Source organism: Nilaparvata lugens, chromosome 7, assembly GCF_014356525.2.
Source record: "Nilaparvata lugens isolate BPH chromosome 7, ASM1435652v1, whole genome shotgun sequence".
NCBI lineage: Eukaryota > Metazoa > Arthropoda > Insecta > Hemiptera > Delphacidae > Nilaparvata > Nilaparvata lugens.
The window spans coordinates 28,292,212-28,306,863 of NC_052510.1; the positions used below are offsets into that span (position 1 = coordinate 28,292,212).

The following is a 14,652-nucleotide window of genomic DNA, read 5'->3' on the forward strand; positions in this document are numbered from 1 at the left end:
GGAGGTCAGTGAAAAAAGTTTTTAATGCTACATTCACACACACACTCACACATCTTTCTCTTTCAAGTTGGTATGTGCATAAAAGGTAAAATAAGTATTATAATAGAATGGGAATCAGATAATTACAGAAAAATAACTCTCAATAGTTTCAGGCAGACATCCAGTAAGCCATTTTGATATTTGTTTTTTCAAAAGTATTTTGTTCTCAATATTTCTTATATAATCAGGTAGATAGTTGGAAAATTTTGGCCCCAAAAAGACAAAGGATTTCTGAAAAAAAGTGTTATACACTCTGGGGTGTCTAGCTAAATTTTCAACTACTCTTCTAGTTCTGTATACATTATCATTCTCGAACATTTGCCGACTTCGATTGCCTGATAACATGTAAAAGGATGATAAGACTTTGAAAACATATTTATAGCGCAATGGCAAACAATCGAAAAATTGAAAGATAGGAAAAGAGTGTTCGATCCTGCTCACACCCTTCATACACCGTACTATGGCTTTTTGAAGCACAATTAGAGGTGCTAGATGGGTTTTGTAGGTGGATCCCCAGCAACTAATGCCATAACTTAATTTGGAATCCACCAGAGCAAAATAGAGTTGCCTGAGCACAGCTGAAGGAATGAATTTTCTAAGGTGGTAGATTTTTTTAGAATATGGCGGAGATAATTTTTTAATTTAAAAATGTGATGAGACCAAGAGAGTTTCTCATCCACTACCAGACCTAGATACCTGATGGAATCAGTTTGTGCCACAGTACCACAATCACAATTGATTTGACTACAAGAAATTGTATGAAATTTTAATGGGTGAAGGAGTTGCCAAGGAGTAGACAATGTGAATAATATATATTTGGTTTTAGAGAGGTTAAGGGCTAGGCCATTCTTATTGAACCAGGAAAGCATTCTATTCAGATCTTCTTGCATAATTTTATTTAGGTTTTGCACGTCTGTATTACAATAAGAGAAAGCAGTATCATCTGCAAAGGAAACTGGAATACCATTAAAATTACCTGAGAAAAGGTCATTTATAAAGATGAGAAATAAAACTGGTCCGAGTACTGAACCCTGCGGGACCCCACAGTCCACTTCCAGGATCTCACTTTTGGCATCCCCCAGGGCAACATATTGCACTCTTTTACTCAAATATGATTTGAACCAATTCTGAGGCACACCTCTTATACCAGCCCTGGATAGTTTGTCAAGCAGTAGCGAATGTTTAACTGTATCAAAGGCCTTTCTGATATCTAAGAAAAGACCAGATACCGGAGGAGCAACTCTGGCATTCAGGCTATTATATAATGTTGACATGAAGCTCTCAAGAGCCATTTCCGTATTACAACCTTCACGGAAACCAAATTGACGTGCATAAAAAAAATTTGTTGAATTTAAAAAGCATAATATTCTTTTTTTGACTACCCTTTCCAGAAGCTTGGAAAAAATCGATAACAGTGAGATTGGTCTATAATTGTTTAATTGAGATTTTGAACCACTTTTAAAAATGGGAATTACCTTGGCTAGTTTCATTGCTGTTGGAAATTCACCCGTTGATAAACTATGATTGAAAATATCAATCAGAATGGGAATCACAACCGTTGCAATAGACTTTATCATTTTTGATGATACACCATCATCCCCTGGAGCCTTTCCTTGCTTCAAATCGTTCATATACAAGAGGAGTTCATCATATGTTACTGGCTCAAAAAAAATAGAATGTGGGCAGTGGGGAATTTGAAAAAAATCGTCAGTCTCTCCCAACTCCTGATCAGCACCGTTTGTGACTGAAGATGCTACTTCTTTAGAGACATCAACAAAAAACCTATTGAAAAGATTGGCCAAATCACAAGGATCCGTTATAATATTATTACCATGTTCAATTTTAAATTTATTGTTACTACTTTTCTTATTAGAGTTACCACATAATTTATTCAAGATAGACCACTTTTTTTGAGTTGGCAGGTCATTAATTGTGGAATAATATTTCTCTTTTTCTATTCTGATCCAGGATTTGATTTTCTTGGAAAATGATTTCAATTTGGCTTTTATTTGAATATTTTCTGGATTTCTTCTAACTTTTTAATCAATTTATCTCGGGAATGGATTGCTTCACATAAACCATTTGTTATCCAAGGTTTAAGTTTTCTTAAATGCGTCCCACTTGCCACTATTATTCTAGAGGATTTAGAACATTCAATAAATTCATTCAAAGTGTTTAGAAATGTATTAAATTTGAAATCTAAGTCATCACTGAAGAGAACATCACTCCAGTCATGAGAGCGCAACATTTCCTGTAAGCGCCCATAGTCTAGAGTAACCCTCTCCCCAATAACACATTTATTATCTAGCCTATTATTTTGACTGAGCGTTATGGCTACAGCTTTGTGGTCACCTATTGATGTTTCTATTACAGTACCTTTAACAAAATGGGAAAAATTTTGTGATCTGAAATATATATGGTCTATGCATGTGGAAGAAGAATCTGTTACTCTGGTAAACATGTTTATAATTTGCTCATAACCGTAAAAACTCAATATATCAAGATAGCCATCAACTTTATAATCATTATTATCATTATTTAGTATGTTCAAATTTATATCACCAATTATGATGGAATCGCCTGCCGGCAAGCTTTCTAGTGCAGCGCTGAAACTTGTTAAAAACCGCTCAAAGTTGAAGCCGTGCCAGCGATAGAGACATAAAATATTAAATTGGTAGTTAGAAAAGCTACATCGCAGAGTTATCAAATCCGCACCCTCGATGTAACCATCTACACTTTCACATACAAAATCAGACAATTCAATTGAGTAGTAAGCTATTATACCAGTAGCAAGAGTAAAATTGGAAATACTGGGAATTTGCTCATAACCATCGATGTAGAATTGAGATGCCTCATCACTTGAGTTCAACCATACCTCGGACAATATCAGAACTGCAGGCCTGCGACTCCAACAACTGATATAAGTTAACAAGCTATCAAAATTACCTCTAATTCCTTGTATATTCTGATGAAATACGGTCAAATTGAAGCCACCCGAAATATGAGAGTCATTTACTTCGTCAACAGACTTTAGTAATATACAATTATTATTTAATTCTTCCATTCAGTAATAAAAAAATTAATTCATTATTTAATATGCACATAATACATGATATGATTGGAATATTACGAAAGATTGAGAGAATCACACATTCACACACACACACGATCATAATGTATTCTCATCATGAAAGAAAACAACGCACGTTTTGAGCTCCTTAGCTATAATATTTATAACAAGTACTTGAAGGAAAGAAGATTGTTCCATAATTTGCATCTACAGCTGCGTAAGACTCACGCGCCCACTCAACAAATTATTATTACTATTATTCTACACAATACCACACAATATAATAAGCACGTCATTTTCCGTAATTTCCTTGAAATGTTGTCGATGTCCAAAATTTGTTCGGTCCTGGCGCCAGGTTTTACATAACCGATACATTCATAGGAGTATTTTTATCTACTTTTCAAATGCCATGCTAAATTCCTTCTATAGTTAAGGAACTGGAATAACCAACCGGCTTTTTAAAAAGAATTATTTATTTCAACATACTAATACATCTAATACATGGTTATAAGCGATGTACGCTCTACGAGCTCTGGCAACAGACTGACTCGAAAAAGCAACTAAACTAATGGCTAGTAAATAACAATGCATAGCTACATCAGCATTATAAAGGGGGTTACCAAATGTAACTCCTCCCCCCCAAGTGTGAAGCTGCCCTCAGCTTCAAAAATAAAATAGTATTAAGTCCAAGTACAAAAATTAAGTATTAGTTACATGGCAATCTTGGATACATTTGTTGGGAATCGGTATTAACAGTATCGTTATCCACGCCAGAATTACAATTATTTGAGTTAGAAATGGACAGTTTTCGCCAAATTATTTTAATAAAAATGAATATCAATACAATTACAACCAAAATAAATAATATAGTAATTACAACAATATAGATGATTCTATTGTCTTGTAGAGGTAATTCATCAATAATATCAAGTTGTTGAAATTTTATGTTTGCAGTATGTACTTCATCAAAACTAAAATTAGAAATCTTCTTATTTTCTATAAGTTTAGTTGGCACAATAACTTCATTTTCCCAAATATGTTTGGTCTGTAATATCCAATTAAAGTCTCTGAGTTATCAATTTTTAACAATTTAGTTTTTCTGTTTGGAAAGAGAGTAACATTTTTCTTCTTGGCAGAACTGTAAATTATACATGAACTTACATTAAATAATATAAAACTATCAATTATGTTAATATATTTCACTAAAGAAGACTCATCTTTTAAAACTAATTTATTACATCCATTTAAATCTCTATCATCTAACAATTGTTCAATACATAAATTTTCAATACGACTTATATTACTACAATAATAATTATCATTGATAAGTTCGCAAGTTCCAAAAAATAATTTATCATTACGGAGTACAAAAGAAGGATGTACAATTGTTGTTACAATTTCATTTTCTTGAATGACAGGATATGACAACAGGAAAAATGTTTCATAAATTGCCGACTGTAGCGGTACTTCAATGAAATAAGAAATGTGGTCTTTAAACATTGCACAATGGACTTTGCTGAGTTTCCATATTACACTGACATCGTTTGAAATGAAGCTAAAATTCGAATTTCGGTGCATGAGAAAAAGTTCATCGTGAGAAATAATAGTCGAGTGGAGTACATTCAATTTACAAAATTCTAAGCTTGTTACAATATCAGAAATTTTATTATTTAAAAGCAAGAGAGAGTCAAATAACAATGAGGATTGCTGATTAAGTTCGATTCTGTTTGATTCATTATACAATGAATTAAAGTAATTACTGATTTTCATATTATTTGATCGTATTGTTTTCATTTCATTGTTGAATTCCTCCATTAATTTATGATTAACAGCAAATTGTTTTTCTACATTATTACTAAGATGGTATTCGTTTGATTGCACAGTTTGTAAAATTTTATCATATCGTTCCTTATCGTTAGCGTTCCTAAAATAAATGGTCAATCGTCTTTTACCAAAAATTTTTCTTAATTGAGGGGCTTGGTCACCTCTTTCAAGAATAAGTTGGTTATGCTCAATATTAAGCAACTTATCATCATCAGCTATAACTACCTGTTCATTTGAGCTTTCTTGCGAGTGTATCGTAGCTAAGCTGCGATTATCGTTCTCGGCTTCTTGTTCGTCATCATTATTATCATTACTCACGATATTCTCACGATCAATGTCATCATAAGCATTATTATTTACAAAGTTTCCTTGATTAGCATTAGTTACTAAGTTATCATTACCAGTATTATCATTCCGCTCGCCTAATGTACCTATTCGTTGAAAAAAATCTTCGTAGGTACTACTATCTATCGAGGGTACGTCAGTGTTAGTATTGAACCTTATCAAATCGTCTATACTTATATCATCATATTCGTGGGGGTCATCTATAGTATTCTCCAAACCTTGAAAATCATTCACAAAACCTCGAAAACCATCCTCGAAACCTCGAAAACCATTCTCTTCATTTTCCATCATAGTGACGTCATAAGGACGGGACAAAGCATCCGCTACAAAGTTGGTTTTCCCTTTTATGTAGGTAATGTCAAAATCGAATTCTTCTAACAAAAGTTTCCATCTTATCAATTTGGAATTTGGCTCTTTAATACTATGAAGCCATTGGAGAGGTTTGTGATCAGTCTGAATTAAAAACTTACGTCCATATAAGTAGGGCCTAAAATATTTACAACACCACACAATAGCCAATAGTTCTTTTTCTATGGTTGAAAGATTGATCTCATTTTTGTTCAATGTCCTTGAAGCATAGGCAACAGGTAGATCTTTACCATTGAAAATCTGTGAAAGCACTCCTCCAATAGCAAAATTGCTAGCGTCAGTAGTAACTATGAATTGTTTAGAAAAATCGGGTAACTGCAATATTGGACTGTTTTGTAGCATTGTTTTCAGTTTTTCAAATGCATTAACGTACTCCTTATTAGAAATGTCAACCTTGACATCTTTTTTCAAAGCTTGAGTCAGAGGCTTAGCGATTTTTGCATAGTTTTTGATCATTTTTCTGTAGTAACCAGTTAATCCTAAAAATTGTTTTATTTGTTTTTCGGTTTTGGGAATCGGGAAGTCTTTGATTGCTTTCAATTTGGCGGGATTTGGTTGAATTCCTTCTTCTGAGATTACATGTCCTAGGTACAACAATTCTCTTTTGAAAAATTCAGTTTTATCGAGCTGTATTTTAAGATTGTGTTCTTTCAATTTTTTGAAAACGGATCTCAAATGTTTCAAATGCTCCTCTAAATTGTCAGAGAATACAATTATGTCGTCCATATACACTAAAACATTCGGCATTCTAGCAAATAGTATGTTCATATTACGCTGAAAAAATGGGGGTGCATTTTTCAATCCAAAGGGAAGCCTTAGAAATTCGAAGTGGCCGTCTTCTGTTGAAAAAGCTGTTTTTGGGACAGACTCTGGGTCCATTTCAATCTGATGGAAACCAGAATATAAATCTATCGTCGAGAAATACGTAGCTCGTCCTATTTTTCCAAATAGATCTTCAATATTTGGTAGAGGATATTTGTCAGCTATAGTTTTTTCATTGAGTTTTCTGTAATCGATTACCATTCTAATTTTCTTTTGACCAGAAGCATCCATTTTCTTGGGAACTACCCATATTGGAGAGTTGTATGGGGAGTTTGAGGGTTGAATTATTTTGTTCTTTAGCAACTTTTCTATCTCAATTTGAACGTCTTTCTTGAAAATTTGAGGGTACCTATAATTTCTTGTGTATACAGGATTGTCATCAACTGTGTTGATTTTGTGTTTGAGTAAGTTCGTCGACCCTAGAGGGATATTTTCAAGTTTGATTATTTCGGGAAATTTAATTACTAAATCAAATATCTCCCTTTTCTCTTCATCATTCATATGATCTGTACGCAAAGTTTCAAAAATCAAATTCTTCACTAATGCAAAATGTTCGGGACTCTCGGTCACTGATTCATTAGTTGGCTCATAAATAGTTTCTATCTCATCTATTTCCATGGGTTCAGGACTGATGGTCATGAGTTCATGAGAAAACGCTAGACATGTACATTCATCATTAACTATATCTACTATACCTTCTTCAATACTAAATTATCATTTGTTACAGGTTTAAGCAATCCTCGTCCTACATTGGGAATAGACCTAACTCTACAGTTATCACATTAAAACCTGGTTTCAATTCAATTTCGTTACTACTAGAATTCATTACAAATAATAATTTTTTCGATCCATTATCATAATCTAACGTCTTATCCTTGAAATTAACATTGGCATTGAGTACACTTAGAGTTTCATGTCCTAATAAAATGTCATACTTCTTAGAAAATTCAAATAAATACATCTTAATTCTAGCACACATTGGAAACACTTGTGACGAGTTCATAAAAATATACTCATCTCCTTTTCTTTCACCAGCAGGTGTCTTCACGATAAATTCTTCCTTAAATCTAGTCACATCAGGTGGTACAATAGCGGGATTTATATAGTTCTTCACTGATCCAGTGTCAACAAGCCATTTTAGATTAGAATCATCGACAAAGTACGGGAGGGATTTGTTGATAATCTTCAATTCGAACTGATTGGCGGGTCCCCCGAAGGAGCTGGGCCTAATCCTAAAAAACGGTCTGCCAATTCGTTTACAGCTGAAGTGAGAGAATCGATTTGAGTTTGCATAGATTGAACGAAACTAGTTTCATCAAGTGGAGTGACATTTACGTTAGATTCGTCAATGCAATTTCCTTCCATATAATGAACATCGTGGAACGAATTGTTCCGTGCAGAGTTGTTACTACGATTGGTTGAAACAGTACGCATTGAGACAGTATTTTGAGAATTCCAATTCGGAGACTGTCGAACGTTTTGTGCACCGCCTTGGAAATTACGAAAGTTACTGTTGAAGGATTTTGGTTGGACAGTTTGAAATTGAGACTGCTGAAATCTTGCGTTAAATGGTACTAGATTCTGTTGAGGCTGTTGAGATTGGATTTGTGGAGGTTGTTGGAATTGGTTGTGTTGAAACCTATATTGGTTAAAAGGAGCAAAAGTTTGCTTGAAGGGTTGTTGGAAACTTCGAGGTGAATACTGCCTGAATTGGGGAAACACTGATCGCGGTTGAAAGAAGTTACGCTGCCGAAATTGAGGATTGATAACTGCATTATCAGACACAGATTCCGTAAGTTTCAATTGATTTAGCACAATACTGCAATCACTGCGAAGGGTGTCGCGGGCTTCGTCCAAGTTCTTAAGCTTGTAGACTTGGAGATGAGCTCCGAGTGTTGGATGAACACCGTGAATAAGTGTCCTTACAAGTGTCATGTCAAGTTGTTCAAGAAGGTTTTTGAGTAAGTCGCCGGATACACCGTCTAATTTGTAGCGAGTAACTACCCTGGTTCGTTTTTCGTTTAGTCTGTCAAGAAAGTCAAGGGGATGTTCATGTTGAAAAGTTTTCATGATAGCAATCTCTGCTATGAGGTCTGGAACAGTACGTTTATCGGAAAAGTGTTTCTTTATGAGTTGAATAAGTTCGATTACATTGGAGCACTCACTATTTTGAACTACGCTATCAGCTGTGCCTTCTAAGTTGTGAAGTGCAGCGGTATACAAAAGCCAGTGGTTCTGGTCACGTTGAGTTTTTTCGATAGCATCATTACAGTAAAGTCTGAAAAGTTCTTCAATGGATCTGAGAAATTTGGGAATTTTATCAGGTGTCCCATCGAACTTGGGAATAAAGTCCAACAGATGTTTGGGGATAGTTGCCATAGTGGAAGAGTCTAATTTGGAGGGCTTGATGAGTTGATTTGAAGCAGAAGAAAGTGAAGCTGAGGTAGAAGAATTCATTCGTTACTTACAGTAGCAGCAATGGTAAGAACTGGATTTACTTCCGGTTGTTGGATGAAAGCGTTCCGGAAGGAGTCTGCCAGTGTGGTTGCCAAGATGAAAGGAGTCCGGTGGCGTGGTTATCCCGTGTAGAAGTTCCGTTGAAGTTGAAGGTTCACCTCACTTAGTCCTCCGATAGGTTCCTTTTCAAAGTCGAAATAAGCGATCGCGACACGAATCGGAAAACTAATATTGTCAAACGAACAACATCGGAAAACTGCGCGAGGGTGGTTCGGGCGCCAGTTAAGGAACTGGAATAACCAACCGGCTTTTTAAAAAGAATTATTTATTTCAACATACTAATACATCTAATACATGGTTATAAGCGATGTACGCTCTACGAGCTCTGGCAACAGACTGACTCGAAAAAGCAACTAAACTAATGGCTAGTAAATAACAATGCATAGCTACATCAGCATTATAAAGGGGGTTACCAAATGTAACTTATGACTATCATATACCATCAGTATTTTTTTTTTTGTTTTCTTTTGCCGAGTTAAGTTATTTTTTACCCTTTTTGGATCTTTTTTTTATTGTGAGTTAAATTGCTTTTTGAATTAGTTATCTCTTTCGTCATTGCAGCAATATTTTCATCTATGTCCTCCTCATCTACTTGAAGAGGCTGGTAAAAGTTACGTAGCTGAATGTTGAAATTGCTTGGCAAGCTTTTCTTGATTTTATTTCTTCTGGTGGCAGGGTCAAACCGGAGAGCCGGAGTATTACGCTTAAGGTCAACTATTTCTTCATCTCTCTCTAGAATAATATTTTTTAAATGAATTATTTCATTCCTAGCCTGGGCTAAATCCTCTTCAAGTATACCTAAGATTGCCTTCTGGTTCTCAATTTCCTCCAAGAGAAGACTATTCAATTCTAAGAAGCAAAAGGAGCAAAAGAACAAAGATAAAGTTTAGTCGAGAGCAATTTATATTTTTCAATCTATTATTTAGCGATGAATGATTGACGTTTCTGTATTGTTTCAGTGATTGTGTAGCTGTTCGGCCTACTGGAAAGGCCAATGATCCAGAACAGGCGAGAAAACTGTGGGACATCAGTATTGAAATGGTGCATTGGGATAAAAATCGTGATCCTTTCCAAAAAGGATGAATACTTCTATCTTACACAATCATTCTTCAATAGCACATTAAGGATAAACAATTCCGGCCTACCCATGAATTGAATACTTTCTTACTATTGGAATCAGTCAGCATTTACTTAGTAATGCAGCACTCTGAATAACTTGTGATGGCAATAATAGGTAACGGATTTATTGTACTCAAGAAGTTGTATCCTTCATTCGTCTAAGACTACAGAGATTTAGTAAAAATTTTTCAAATGAATATTAATTTATGATTGTAAAACTGTATTTTTTATATGAGTCTTATAGAATTTTAGATGTCAGAAATATTATATAATGAAACAAGTAAATGATTAATTTTCTAACCAAATGATAGAAAACTTTTCCACCATTCATGATAGTTATTATATATTCATTAGCATCTGAATGAATGCAATCTCTCTTTAATCTCCATCTGCAGTTACTACCAACTTGCGAGTTTTCTGCAAAAAAACATACCTATCAAAGAGCAGGAAGAGTTCGAAAGGGGCAATAATAAAATAAAGATTTATGAATAATGTAATCAATTATTGAAGAGGGAATTGAATACTTTATAAAATATGACTGAAAGGATGTGACGTGCAAGAATAATTGCATAAATGAAAAGCAATACTTTTATGAGGATATGTTCAGTACTTATATTCAATAATTATTATAATGTGGCTTTGTAATAAATTGATTTCTTTAGTTTAAGAAATTTCACTATTTTTATAACGATCTGTTTGAATAAAATGATCTGATGACTTTTTGACTAAATCGTAACAATATCTCTAATGAAGCTCTTCTTTGCTTTTCGAAAATGAATGAAGTAGTAGCTATTATGCTGGTAATTTTCTAGAATCAAGTATTACTGGTATCAAAAGGCCATAATAGTTCAACCATTAATCGCCTAACTGCCTATAGAAACAATACGAATTTTCCCATAAAAAGTGGTGTAGACCATAACATCTCATAATTGACTGCAGTCGGGTTTCAATAGGAAAAAGTCAAGAATATTACTTGTATGTAAGTGATTTCTAGTTTCTTTGTTAGAACAGATATGATATTCAATGTTTGGAAATAAAATTAAACAGAATTCACTGCATCTAACTCAATTTTTCCTGGGAAGCTACTATACTGTAATTTTCTAGTATGCTTTTTAAGGTTCGCTTAAGGCAGCTTATTTATTCAATAAACGTTTTTTTTCTATTATATTCTACCAAATAGGCATGACATTTCAGTCCACAATTCATCCAGTCTTCACCTAAATTCATTCGACTATATTTCAAATAAGTAATGACTAGGAAAGGTTATGACTGGTGTTAGTGATAGGAAAGTTGAAGACTTGATATCATTAATGACACAAGTTTTATATGAAAGCATTAACATTTACTAAAAGAGGCACATACCTATACACAAGCAAACAAGTACAGATTATTGATGACTTATCTAGACATTTTAGTTAACATAATTTTTAATAACAATTATATACTTTTTATAACAATTAAAATGACTAACACTTTGTGCCACACACAATGACTTTATAAATAAAATATTTCTTAAAGCACTGACAAATTTCAGTGATCCAAAATTCGAAGATTTCCAGAGACTATTTTGTTTTCTAAAATTGCTCCTGATGGAATATCTATTCTGTCACCATGATTGGCGATTATTATCACAGTTCCCTGCAATCATAACACAAAACTAGTTAAAGCCCTTCCAATAAATATTCAAGTAATGGAAAAAACAGTAGATCACATGACTCAACACTTGTGCCTATTATTTGGAGCTCAGTTTTGGTGAACCAAAGGAAAGTTTTAAAATGAAATTTCTCTTGAGGTGATTCAGATAAAATACATAATTTATCAAAGCGAGCTATTTATATTTATTTTCGATTCATTGTTGAAATAATGTGTTTTTGTAGAAACTCGACTATGGTGTCCTGAAGCGAAGTTTTATTATTATTTAAAGCAAATATCTTCAAGGCAATAGGAGTCCAAGTTAAAGTTTGTAAGTCTATCCCATAAAGCTGATAAATCATCGCAATATGAAATCAGAGATCTGTGAACTGACCCCTAAAGAACAGACACGATTACATCAAACGATATCTTTTACCCTTACATTCTTTTTCCCGACTGGACTTCCTCCATCACCTTTGATATTTTTGTCAAGTTGAAAGACAAAAAAGGGGATGTGTTTGCAATATTTATATTGTGGTTCTGATTTTTAATATACTTTTTGGATACATAAGAGAAGTCCAGAACCAATTTTCTCATGCAACATTTCCTTGTGCTAGATTGGCCTACAGAGTGGTCCAAAAACCTCGTATTTATGGTTAATTTTTCAGTTTCAGCTGTTTCCGCAAAATTCAGTCATCGGGAATAGTTGAAAACTGAAAAATGTACAAAAAATACGAAGTCTTTGGGCCACTCTGTATCTAGCACAAGGAAAAATTGGTTCTGCACTTCTTTTATAAAATACAAACAATATATTAGGCAGGACTAATAGGTTGGCATTACTGTACTGCCCAGTTTGTATGCTGTAATTACTACTCCGTATTTATCTAGAATTTTAATTATTTAAGTGGAAAATTTATAGAAATGGTGATTTCAGACGTTTTTTATAGTGGTTAGAAGTGAATTGAAGCAGTAATTTACCTGATTGTTTAAACCTTATTGCCACAAAGTGTTTTGGAGGATTTGGCTATTTGTGTAGTAAGCAGGTTAGTTTTTCAAGTGCACTATGTTGAGAAACTGAGAATAGTTTTTACAAGTATATTACTGTATTGCAGTTGTTGTCAGCTTGAGACTCACTAACTAACCGTCTTGTGATTAGATAACGTGGTGTTTCGGACTGTGTTCTCTGCGACTCAACGATCAGCTGCTTTTTGAATAACGGTAACTTTTGTTTACTCGTGCGGTAACCTAGCAACCAACCAAGTAACCTCTGCTTGTAGACCAATCAACGATTGAGACCGTTTAAAGTCTGCAGGCGGTTTTTAGTTTGAATTGCTGTGCTTTCCACTTGATGCTGTTTTTTAGGAAGGTTCTGATACAGTGTTACTCTTCAATCAATAAATAATATAAGAATATCTGATAACATGAACTCGGCAATAAAGCAGTGCAAAACGGCCAAAGGTATTCCGGCTATATTGTACAGGGGTATTGAATTTGGGAAGGATTCATACACGGGTAAAGGGGATGTTACGTGGAAATGCCTAAAAAAGAACTGTACTGTTTTAATAAAAACGAATTCAGATACTTGTGTGATTAGAAGTGTAACGGGTCAACATGCGCATGAAGTTGTGTCATATACCGAAAATGAACAGTGGAACGCCGCAATTGATCGCTCTATGGATCTCGATATTCGCCTCAAGGAATTATCATCTTGTGAGTCGCGATTCAATGATAAAACGGAAAATACTGACAAGCTCGCACATGTAAATCCACTTGTAGATCGTTTGAGCCAGTTTCTTAGAACAGAACTCCTTTCGGATGCGGACATTGATTGTTATTGTAGTTTTTTTAATTGATTCGTTTCCTGGAAATTATGTGGTCCTGCCAGCAATAACGGCAATGATTACCAATGATGAGGAAGCTGATTTATTTTTTATAAGTAATAGTGTTAAAGAAAATAATTTTACTGCTTTTGTAATAAATGACGGTCGGTAGGCAGAAGCAATTGACGGATGGTGCGGTTCCCATTGGAGTATTGTTGTTTATGATTCTTTTAATTGTAAATTTTAAATAATGGACTCGATGAACAGATATAATGAGAAGATCTCCATGTCTTTGATAAGAAGAGTTGGCTCAATCTTAAACTACAAGGAAATAACCATCCTTCCATGTCCTCAACAGACTAATAATTACGATTGCGGAGGTTTTGCTATGTATTTTCTAGAGGAAGTATTTAAATATAGGAAAATGAATAGTAGTTTAACCTGTCTGGAAAATGGCCTCTCTCTTAATGTAAACTTTGATGCTACTGTATATAGGTGGAAAATTCTATGTAAAGTTTGTAGTTTTTTAAAACCCAAGTCTTGTGACTCGATGATTTTCAATGATTCCCAATGCAGTAAAAACTCAATGTCATATCCTAGCTCTAAAGAGACAATAATTTCCAAGAATAGAGATACTTCTCTTGGAGATACATCCACAAAATAGTAAAAACTTTCTGATCACTGGGCTCTTCTTCTATAAGTCAAATGTAAAAATGAAGGTAAAACTAAGAAAAAAAAAACAAATGCAGCAACAGTTGAACGTTTAGTGCGTAGCATGAATAACAAAAACATTTATGCTTATGAGTGTCTACTGAGTGCTGTGGATTGGTATAAAATTTATCTGAATAATTCATTGGACATGAAGGTTGATTACTTTCTCGAAATTTTTTTAAATGTAATAAATAAAGCTTTTCCGCTTAAAAGAGTTAGGGATAAGACCACTTTGCCGAAACAAAATAGAGTATACAATCCCGAGTTGAATTGCTTCAAGGATAAATGTGACTGGCTTTATGATATATACTCAAGAACAGGTTCATCTCATGCTAAAGCGCTGCTTAAGAAATATAAGAAATCGTTTAAAAAATTGCTTGGAGA

The 14,652-nt window shown here is 34.1% G+C and overlaps 2 protein-coding genes across 7 annotated transcripts in view; one reads left to right on the forward strand and one right to left on the reverse strand.

Annotated features, from left to right (window-relative positions):
• Positions 1-11,163, forward strand: part of LOC111054367 (retinol dehydrogenase 12) — a 55,901-nt gene extending 44,738 nt beyond the window's left edge. For all 6 annotated transcript variants that reach the window (XM_022341384.2, XM_039432453.1, XM_022341386.2 and 3 more), the window contains one exon: positions 9,946-11,163. In XM_022341384.2, coding sequence (XP_022197076.1) covers positions 9,946-10,069 — 124 coding nt within the window. In that variant the 3' untranslated portion in view covers positions 10,070-11,163. The remainder of the gene's footprint in view (positions 1-9,945) is intronic.
• Positions 11,164-11,425: 262 nt separating this feature from the next.
• The window catches only part of LOC111054366 (UTP--glucose-1-phosphate uridylyltransferase), a 31,330-nt gene continuing 28,103 nt past the window's right edge, over positions 11,426-14,652 (reverse strand). Inside the window, 1 exon segment of the mRNA XM_039432455.1 lies at positions 11,426-11,743. Within this exon segment, the coding sequence (XP_039288389.1) occupies positions 11,636-11,743 (108 nt within the window). The 3' untranslated portion in view covers positions 11,426-11,635.